Source organism: Mustelus asterias, chromosome 3 (assembly GCF_964213995.1).
Source record: "Mustelus asterias chromosome 3, sMusAst1.hap1.1, whole genome shotgun sequence".
NCBI classification, from domain to species: Eukaryota; Metazoa; Chordata; class Chondrichthyes; order Carcharhiniformes; family Triakidae; genus Mustelus; species Mustelus asterias.
The window spans coordinates 76,579,105-76,590,507 of NC_135803.1; the positions used below are offsets into that span (position 1 = coordinate 76,579,105).

General features: G+C 43.6%; 1 protein-coding gene across 1 annotated transcript in view; it reads right to left on the reverse strand.

The window, feature by feature from the left end:
• Window positions 1-1,019, reverse strand: part of LOC144491434 (glypican-1-like) — a 220,672-nt gene extending 219,653 nt beyond the window's left edge. Inside the window, exon 1 of the mRNA XM_078209249.1 lies at window positions 266-1,019. Within this exon, the coding sequence (XP_078065375.1) occupies window positions 266-416 (151 nt within the window). The 5' untranslated portion in view covers window positions 417-1,019. The remainder of the gene's footprint in view (window positions 1-265) is intronic.
• Window positions 1,020-11,403: the final 10,384 nt, after the last annotated feature.

Here is an 11,403-nt window from a genome sequence, read left to right on the forward strand (position 1 = left end):
CTGCCCTCATACAAGACACAAAACACTAACTTTCGCATCGCCTTGCACATCTTTTTAAATATTATGGGGGCTTAAACAAATGATTATGGTTTCACATCGCCCATGCTTTACAGCGCCGTGTGTACATCGGATCTTGTCAGCCAATATCAATCTCAGTGTGATTCCCATTCCAGATTCAATCTTTCTCTCACAACGGATCAAGACAAAACTAGTCAAAAGAATGCTTTTTTCTTTGCTGGTGTCTCCCACCCCGTCTCCCTCTTACCAGAGATCTCAGTTGAAGGCACCCCGGTCACTGGGAATCCCTTGGAGCTGTACAGATATTTCATGTCCAAACAGGTCTTGGGTCTCTGTTCCCCTAGAACAGGAGAGGAGAGCAGTCCGAGAAAACACACAGAGAGGGCGATCCACATCATTTTCACAGGGAAGACACAAACAAAGCGAGAAATGTGTATGTATGGGAGACAAAAAAATCCCCAAAACCAGATGAAGGGACCCAGTTCAGTCAGATTTCCACAAGAGGCTGGAACCGACACACAACAGGGCTACAGAAAAAAACCCAATCCAACAAAACTTTTCCAAATCCGTTGCAGGAGAAAGGAGATCCCAAAATGATTCTTCTTTTCTTCTCTCTCTCCTCTCCAAGGATTAAAAAAGCGGTTCGTGACTTGCAATCTTCAGTGTAGAAACGTGAGTTTCAATCCATTCCTGGGATTTGCACATTCATTAATGTCACAGCGAAATCCACAGCCCCCCCCCCAAAAAAAAACCACACACAAAGGGATGGATCTGACACAATTATCCTTCTCAAATAAATAAACACAGTCCTCTTCCTTCGTTCCAGTTCTTTTCTTTTTGAAAGTTTGTTTGTTTGTTGCTGTACGGATGGTGTTGCAGCCTCTGGGTGAGTGTGTGCGGACACAGAGAGATGGCGTGTGGATGTGGAGTGCCACCTAGCACAGACAGAGACACAGTAAGCCAGCCGCTCCTGTCTCTCTGTGCACACTATGCTCTGCTGAGCTTTGCAATTCCACCCACCCCCTCTCTCTGTCTCTCTCTCTCTCGCAGGATGTTACGAAAGGCTCGGGCTGGGACCAATGAAGATGCACCGGAGCTTTTTTAATCACCGCCCCTTTTTTCATTGTCACTGAGCTGCAGGAATGTCATCTCGTCCTCTTAGCAGAGTGAGCAAGTGTGCACTGGTTCCCTATGTGTGTACATACTTACAAGCGTCTATTCATTTAACACTTGCAGCCACACGCTATCGCAGGTTTGCACACACTAAGATAACCAGTGTGAGATGCAATTTTACAACAGGACTCGTGATTCTAATTCAAATGGTTTTCCAACCTGGTCTGTTCGAAAGACACCATGAAGGGAATTTTCCCCTTCCATCTGACAAGGGAATCATAGCGGGTGGAGAAGCGGGCCATGAAAAGGTCTGTTGACCTCAAACGGGATTTTCTGGTTGTGGGGCGAGCATGGCCGGAAAATCCCACCCATAGAATCCCCACAGTGCAGAAAGAGGCCACCCAGCCCATCGAGTCGGCACCTACTCTGGAAGAGCATCCCATCCAGGCCTATTGCCATGACCTCATGCATTCACCCCACTAATCCTCCTAATTTACACATCTTTGGACACTAATGGACAATTTTGCATGGCCAATCCGCCTAACCTGCACATCTTTGGACTGTGGGAGGAAACTGCAGCACCCGGAGGAAATTCACACAGACATGGGGAGAACATGTAAACTCCACACAGTCACCCAAGACTGGAATCGAACTAAGATCCCTGACGCTATTTTACATTAAGGTTCAAATAGTGAGAATATCACAGTCCACACCCCTTAAAGAGGGGTGCATTGGTGATAACCTAATTGCCCAATGTTTTAAAAATCATTTTATGGGATTTGGGTGTCACTGGCTAGGTCAGCATTTATTGCCCATCCCTATTTGCCTAAATCCTGGATTAGTTAAGTGTGTGCCTCTGTAATAAAAGTGTATTTTAGTTCATAGAATGCACAACATACGTCATCCATAAAAGTTGCCAGAAAGAAAAAAAGGTGGGATTTTCTTCTGGTCTCAATCTCCAGACTGTTGCGATTCCAAAACCTCCATGGGCTCAATTTGCTGCTATACAATAGCTGACAGTTAGAGCCTTTTTCTACAAAGCAACTGCAACAGAACAGCTCTGAGAGAACATGAAGCTAATTAGCCGTATTCACTGCAAGCAATGTCATGACAGTGGAACTACCATTAGAATCAACATTGGTCCAAAAGATCAGTGCCTTTTACACATTACGCATGGTGCTTTTGTAAATTAAGCAGTGGATTAGCTCTGGTTAGAGTAATTGGAAGAAGTGTTATGTGATAGAAAAGTATCAGTGAAATTGGAAGGAAGACTCTACAAGACTGGCCTTGTTATATCGATGATGTGGAGATGCCGACGCTGGACTGGGGTAAGCAAAGTAAGAAGTCTCACAACACCAGGTTAAAGTCCAACAGGTTATCTGATAGCACAAGCTTTCGAAGTGTCGCTCCTTCCTCAGATGAGTGAGGCATATATAGACACAAACTCAATTTACAAGATAATGGTTGGAATGCAAGTCTTTACAGGTAATCAAGTCTTAACGGTACAAACAATGTGAGTAGTTTGGGTAGCTTGCTGCGGACAATGGTCTGTTTGAGGTTGTGCAATTGTTTGAAGACAAGAAGTGGGGGTGTGGGAATGGCCTTGGCGAGATGTTTGTCTTCATCGATGACATGTTGAAGGCTCTGGAGAAAATGTTGTAGATTCTTGCCTTCAAACAACTGCACAACCTCAAACAGACCATTGTCTGCAGCAAACTACCCAGCCTTCAGGAGAACAGTGATCACGACACCACACAACCCTGCCACAGCAACCCCTGCAAGACGTGCCGGATCATCGATACGGATGCCATCATCTCACGTGAGAACACCATCCACCAGGTACACAGTACATACTCTTGCGACTCAGCCAACGTTGTCTACCTGATACGCTGCAGGAAAGGATGTCCCGAGGCATGGTACATTGGCGAGACCATGCAGATACTACGACAACGGATGAATGAACACCGCTCAACAATCACCAGGCAGGAGTGTTCTCTTCCTGTCGGGGAACACTTCAGCAGTCACGGGCATTCAGCCTCTGATCTTCGGGTAAGCATTCTCCAAGGCGGCCTTCACGCCACACGACAACGCAGGATCACTGAGCAGAAACTGATAGCCAAGTTCTGCACACATGAGGACGGCCTCAACCATGACTTCCTGGACTTGCAAAATCTCACTGAGACTGTCCTGGCTGGAGACAATACACATCTCTTTAACCTGTGCTTAACCCTCTCTCCACTCACATTGTCTGTATCTTTAAGACTTGATTACCTGTAAAGACTCGCATTCCAACCATTATCTTGTGAATTAAGTTTGTGTCTATATATGCCCAGTTTGTGAACACAACTCCTCACTCACCTGAAGAAGGAGCAACACTCCGAAAGCTTGTGCTACCAAATAAACCTGTTGGACCTTAACCTGGTGTTGTGAGACTTCTTGTTACATCGTCAGATACTTGGCAATACCAAGAGGAGAGAAACAATGACTGGATACTAAGATGGATGTGTACAAAAATATGAGGGACATAGATAGAGTAGCTAGGAAGAAACATTTCCCCTTAGTAGAGCGATCAATATCTAGGGGGCATAGATTTAAGGTAAAGGACAGGAGATTTAGAGAGAATTTGAGGAAACGTTTTTTCACACAGTGGGTGGTGGGAATCTTATACTCACTGCCTGAAAGGATGGTAGAGGCAGGAACACTCAACATTTAAGAAACATTTAGATGAACCGTCATAGCGTACAAGCCTACAGACCAAGTGCTGGAAAATGGGATTAGAATAGATTGGTGCTTCATGGCCGGTGCAAGCATGATGGGCCAAAGGGCCTCTCTAGTGCAGTAAAACTCTATTCTCTGTGACTTTATGGATGTGTGGCATACAAGACAGGACAAAATCAAGAACAGTATATCAGGGGCTCAGTGACGATTGTGGGAGCACCAAAGAAAGTGGCTGAAAAGAAATTGAAATGGTCAGGTCATCTGTTACACAGAGAGGGAGGGGAAATGTGGAGTGATGGAGATGTGACTGCTATGAAAAAGAAGGAATGGAAGGCGAAAGACAAGATAGAGAGAGACCTAAATGCGGCGGGATTAGAGGAGGAATGGATGATTGACAGGAGTAGATGGAGAAGGGGGATTAGCCAGTATTGTGGTGGCTCCAAGTTTTTATTCATGGGTTGTGGGCCTCACTGGTTGGGCCAGCATTTATTGCCCATTTCCTGAGGGCATTGTTTTAAGAGTCAGCCAGCTTGCTGTGGGTCTGGAGTCATATGTAGGCCAGACCAGGTAAAGACAGCAGATTTCCTTCCCTAATGGGCATTAGTGAACCAGATTGGTTTTTACAACAGTCAACAATGGTTTCATGGTCATCATTAGATTTCTAGTTCCAGATTTTTATTGAATTCAAATTCTACCATCTGCAGTGGGATTTGATCCTTGTTCCCCAGAGCATTACCCTGGGCCTCTGGATTACTAGTCCAGCAATACCATTACTCCACCCCAGTAAAATGGGAGAAGCCAAAAGAAGAAGTGGTGTCACTGTCATTGACATGGTGATGGTTTGCACATCCTGGTGGCTTCCCCTTATACACAACACAGAAATAGAAGCAAGAGTAGGTCACAAGGCCCTTCAAACCTGCTGCATCATTCAATATGACCATGGCTGATCTATGCCATCCTCAACTCATTTTCTGTGCCATTTCCCCATTGCCCCCTATTCCTCAATCTATCAAATATTTATCCACCTCCACTTTAAATAATGATCCAGCCTCCAATACCCTTTGGAGCAGAGAATTCCAGAGATTCACCACCTTCTGCGAGAAGAAATTTCTATGCACCTCAGTTTTAAATGACCTGGCCTTTATCTTGTAGCTTTTAAGCTGCTCTGGTGTAAGTGGCAGAAACTGTACTTCCAATAAACTAACAATTAAAAATAAACCAAAACAAAAAGAGAAAAATCCACTTCATCAGTCATAAACATTAAAACACACATTCTGGATCATGGTTATAGATTACTAGTCTAGCAATAATTTCATTACAATTTACAGCAATGCTGGTAAACAATGAACAACGTCAACACAAATAATGTATTTTCACTGGTTGAATTGCAGAACTGACTAGCTTCAGAAGAACATTCAATTGTTTCTGTGTTCAATTAAGTGATCTAAGGATAATAGGATTAGGAGTAGGCCATTCAGCCCCTCGAACCATTCAGTGAGATCACAGCTGATTTTCATCTTAACATCATCTACCCACTTTGGATCCATATCTTTTTATTCCCTTGTGTAGCAACATATTTTATGGACCTCAGGTTTAAAGTTAGTAACCGAGCTATGATCTACTGCTTTGTGTAAGGGAAGGTTCTACAATTCGACCATCTCCACAAAAATAAGAGTTTCGTAACTTCTCTCCTGGATGCTCCAGATCTGATTTTAAGATTCTCGTGTACAAGTCAAATTTTTGAAGCCAGTTTTTGTCAGGTAAAAATTTAAGGGTCAACCTTTACATGAACAATATTTTGGAGGAGGTTGAGATGGCAGCTTGAATCGGGCCCCCACTGCATGAAACAATAACCAAAACAAAATCTTGAGTCAAATAAAAAATAGCTCCAGCAATTAAAAAGTACTAAGTCTCAGGCACACTTTCAACTGTTGGCAATCATTATTTTTCTCCTCCATTACATGATAAGATTTCACCATCAGTTTTCATCTTTTAAATAATGGAATAAAGTATAAATCATTAACTTATAGAAGGACATATGAAAAGAGGCAGGGAGATGTTGCAATTTAATCAGGAAGTTTGAAGAATCCCAGCATCCCAGGCTTCAACGATTTTCCCAATTTTAGTGTCCCTAAAGCATTCCAATAATCGCCAGGATAGAATCGTAGAATCCATACAGTACAGAAGGAGGCCATTCGGTCCACCAAATCTGTCCCAACCTCATCCCATCAAGGCCCTGTTCCCCTGACCCCACATATTTACCTTGCTAATCCCCCTGACACTAAGGTCAGTTTTGCATGGCCAATCAACCTAACCTGCACATCTTTGGACCGTGGGAGGGAACCGGAGCACCTGGAGGAAACCCACGCAGACACGGGGAGAAAGTGCGGACTCCACACAGAGAGTGACCCGAGGCTGGAATTGAACCCGGATTCCTGGCGCTGTGAAGCAGCTGTGCTAATTTCTGTGCCACCCATTTTGATATTTTGAAATGTTTTGCGCTTTGACGCCTGGAAAACTAAGGGCAACTCATACATGAGGGAAATGAAAAATTATAGATTTTTAAGCCAAACATCATGTGTCACGAGATTGACTTTTATTTGGGTTTGTATGGTATGTCCTCTTGTCCTAGACTCCCACCACCAGTGGAAAGTGTTTCTTTCTCTCTATCAATGCCTTTCAAAATCCTAAAAGCCACAATAAAATTGCCCTTTAATTTCCAATATTCCAGGGAATATGAATCCCATTTACCTCTCCTCATAATCTAATCCTTGGAAGCTAGGTGACATTCTGGCGAATCTGCACTGTACACCTTCCAAGACAAATATATCCCTCCTGAAGTGCAATGCTGAGAACTGTACACAGTTTTTCAGATGCAACCTAACCAGGGCTTTACATAGCTGTAGCATTCTTTCAGAAGTAGAAATCGTCTCATAAAAAAAATTCACAGAATGCGATGGAGTGTTTGAACATTGAGTACTACCCGCCCCTGCATTGCTGATATGAGATACTGGATGGTTGCAAACGAAGCAGAGCATCAAGACAAGCTGAGGTGATAAGATTTGACAGAAACAAGGAACCGACATTAAATAATACCTTTTACATACTCAGGAAGAGTGAACCCAGTTTATAAATTCAGTGCTTGGTCCTGGACTTACAATGGCACAACCGAGAGAGCCAAGTGCTACCAACTGGGTTACCAGAAGGAGGCAATGTTATTGTAACGTTTTTTGGACAAGAGGTCAGAATTTAGGTAAAGGACAACTTGAAGTTGGTTACTGTTGTGCCATTCTTAATGGAATTAACATCATGCTGGGGTCCAATTGCACAGAGCCCAGCTGCCTTAGGTACCCCACCCCCAAGTGGTCATAAACACGTGGAGCCTTATCTGCACGTGTTAGTGGACTATTTAACCTCAGGGGGCATCGAAACTGAGCACAATCCTCTTCTCACCAGCAAGAGCATGTCATACTAGTCAAGGGTATGATGCATGGCTGGTTTTTAGTCTTCCCTCCCACTGTTGTCAGTGCCACTGAGGTCATGATCTTAGCCAAGGCTAAGATTGGATAATTCAACCCAGACCAGGGTCAAATCTAGGAATTTCAAAGGGATACTTTTATCACATGTGCCGCATTCATTTTTAAAAAGTAGGATTTGAATACCTGAAATAAAAACAGAAAATTCTGGGAAAAACTCTGCAGGTCTGGCAGCATCTTTGGAGACAGAAACAGGGTTAACATTGAGTTCATATGACTCTTCTTCAGAGCTGGTGAGTCAGTGCTGCTGGAGAGAGAAGTCGAGGGAGTCCATATGGCGGCATGTGGCACTGAGTGTGGATTTCAGGATGCAGCGAGAACTGCAGTCCGAGGAACATCGTATGTCTCAGATACCTGTAACCCTGAGTGGATTTGAAACATAAAGGCTGAAACTTCATTTGGAATCCACATGGGCTAAGTTGGAGATGGAAGCGATCACTGAGGAAGGCAATGAGGCCGTGGAAATGAGTTTTGGTCAACACCTTATCAAACACCAGGAGGGGAAATGGTAAGCAATGAAGGTGAACACAGTGAAAGAGATAGACCCAAATCCGGTCAAAGAGAAGTGTATATCTTCTTCAGGTTAGGCAAGTGGTAGTGAATTAAACATTAAGATGATAGCAAAATACTGCAGATGCTGGAAATCTGAAATAAAAACAGCTGGGAAAACTCATCAGGTCTGACAGTGTCTGTGGAGAGAGAAACAAAATTAATGGCTGGAATTTTACTGGCTCGCCCATCCCAGAATCAGGACAGGTGAGGCTCACAGAATGGAATTCTCCGTTGGCCTCATTCCAAGTCCAATATGACTCTTCTTCAGCACTCAATTATTTATTTCACCCAATACCTATCATGGTTGAATATTTCTGAGCTAAATATTTCTCTCTCTGTATATGCTGCCTGATTTGCTGAGTATTTCCAGCATTTTTCATTCTTCTCAACAGAGTTAGCTTTGTGGGACAATGTCCCTTCATCAGAACAAGAAAAAGTTAGAGATGTAATATTTTTTATGCAAGTGAAGAGTGGAATGGGGAAAGGTGGAGTGAGAACAAAAGGGAAGATCTGTGACAGGATGAAGGGAAGGTTCAAGGCCACAGGGACTGATAATCTTCCCTTCTTCTCAGGCAGTCCCTCAGAGTCGAGGATGACTCATTTCTGCACTCAATGAGTTCTCAGATGATTGAGGAGTACAGTGCATGACTTACATTCTCTGTCATAGGTGGGCAGATGGTGGTTGGAGGAGGGGGTGGGTGGGATGCCCAGGTTGCCACGTGCTCCTTTCGCTGTTAACACTTGGCTTCAGCTTGCTCTCGGTGATGAAACTCAAGGTGTTGCGCTCCCTCCCAGACGCTTTTCATCCACTTGGGGCAGTCTTGAGCCAAGGATTCCTAGCTGTCAGTGGGAATGTTGCACTTTTTCAAGAAGGCTTTGGAGGATGTCCTTGGAAGCATTTCCTCTGCCCTTCTGGGGCTCGCTCACTGTGTTGAAGTTCCGAATAGAGTGCCTGTTTCAGGAGTCTCATTGAACTATAGACCCATAGAATCCCTGCAGTGCAGAAGGAGGCCATTCTGCCCATTGAGTCTGCACTAACTTTCCAATATAGCATCCCACCCAGGCCCTCCCCTCCACCCTATCTCTGTAACCCTGTACATTTACCATGGATACTTAAGGGGCAATTTAGCATGGCCTATCCACCTGACCTGCAAAACTTGTGACTGTGGGAGGAAACCGGAGCACCCAGTGGAAACCCATGCAGACATGGGGCAAATGTGCAAACTCCACTCAGTCAGTGAGCCAAGCCAGGAACTCGAGTCCCTGGTGCTGTGAGACAGCAGTGTTAACCAATGTGCCGCCCCTATGTCAGGCATGCAGATGATGTGACCCATCAAACATGGTCAATGCTTCAGTGCTAGGAATATTGGCCTGATCAAGAACACTGACATTGGTGCACCGATCCTGTCAATGGATTTGCAGGAAGTTGTGAAGGCAGTGCTGGTGGTACTTCTCCAGGGTGTTGAGAGGACCTGCTGTACATGGTCCATATCTCTAATGTAGAAGAAAATGTATATACTGCTGCATGATGGGATACTTGATTATATTTTAATTGGTGTTGGGTCAGAAGGAGAACAAAGAGAAACTTATACTAATTAGAAACATGATTGTTGTGTAAAGAATGTGATAAGCCTGTTTATGATTGACTCTTGGAACAAAGAACTAAGTGTATTCCACCCTTGGTGATAGACATATCTTGTAAGAAAATGTGATGAGATGTGCAACTGTAATCATATCAATCACACAAAGTTGTTTACTTTACTGTATAAAACATCAGCTCTGTGTGAATGTGAAACAAAGTGTTGATAAGCAGTTGGAGGACTGCTGCAGACTCTCCATGATATCATGTAAATAAATCCTTGGATGAACTCCGAAGTCTCCGCCTAAGTTATTTCCTCGACATCTAAGCCATATAGGAGGATGGGCAGGACTGATGAGGGCAAGACAAGTAGAGAAACACAAGATATGTCTGGAGGAGGTGAGAATGGCAGAATGATGAATAGCTGCCACCCAAACGGAGAAAAAGAGAGCCAAATAAGAGAGGAAAGCCAAAATCAGTAAAGGAACAGGAAAACAAAATGTGGCAGAGGCCATGATCAAAAATTGTTGAACTCAATGTTGAGCCCAGAAAGCTGTAATGTGTGCAGTTGAAAGATGAGGTGGTGTTTCCTGAGCTTACATTGAGCTTCAATGGAACAGTGCAAGATGCTGAGGACTGAAAAAGCACAGTGTGAGAAAGGTGGGTAATTAAAATGACAGGCAACTGATACTAATCCAACACCCTTCATAGAAATCATGGAAAATATATGTCACAGAGGGAGGTCATTCAGCCATTGTATCTAGCTGGCTGACAAAGAGTTACTCAGCTCAATCCCACCTTCCTGCATTAGATCCCTATTCCTATCTTCAATTGGTCATCTAAGTACTTTTTTCGACAAAGCAGCCAGCATAATTAAGGATCCCACGCACCCCGGACATTCTCTCTTCCACCTTCTTCCGTCGGGAAGAAGATACAAAAGTCTGAGGTCACATACCAACCGACTCAAGAACAGCTTCTTCCCTGCTGCTGTCACACTTTTGAATGGACTTACCTTGCATTAAGTTGATCTTTCTCTACACCCTAGCTATGACCGTAACATTACATTCTGCACTCTCTCGTTTCCTACTCTGTGAATGGTATGTTTTGTCTGTATAGCGCGCAAGAAACAATACTTTTCACTGTATATTAATACATGTGACAATAATAAATCAAATCAAATCAAAACAAATCAAAAATTCAATGTGATGAGAATTTCTGCCATCCTTTCAGGCAGTGTGTTCCAGGTCCCTACCCTCATCTGGGTGAAAAATGTTTCCTCACATCTCTGTTTGAGTGAGGCAATCATCTTTACTATTTGTTTCTTTCTGTTTCCATAAATAGATCACTGTGGGGAGGACGGGCGGGGTAACAATTTATATTGCTAACTCTGCAAATGATTAGGCAGACAAACAGAAAGACTGCATGCTGCAGATACACAGCAAGGCAGTGACAGGGCTATGCGTCTCACAGCTCTGCTACATTACATTTGCTCAGACACATCCACATTCTTCAACAACACCCTATACCTGTGGAAGAAAGAGAAGAAGGGAATGAGAGATCAGAGAGTGGGGGAAGCAAAATGCCAGGGCTGGAGCAAAAAGCCCAAAGAAGTACATCAAGCCTAGTGATGTCATGAGTTACGTGTTATGATGTGGTGCGCACACTGTCACTGTGGGACAGACTAGCAGCTGTTCTGTTTAAAGCCCTGTAGTTATTTCCCTTAAGGTTCTAATTGGAACTGAAAAGTATGATGAAACTATTCAATAAGCCAGCACACCATAAGGCACAAGATATTTTATGTGTGTACCATTGTATGAATTTCTCCTCTGTTATACCATGCGTGCTGATTGTTTACAGAGTATGGTTTCACAAGTATCAGTCATTTTC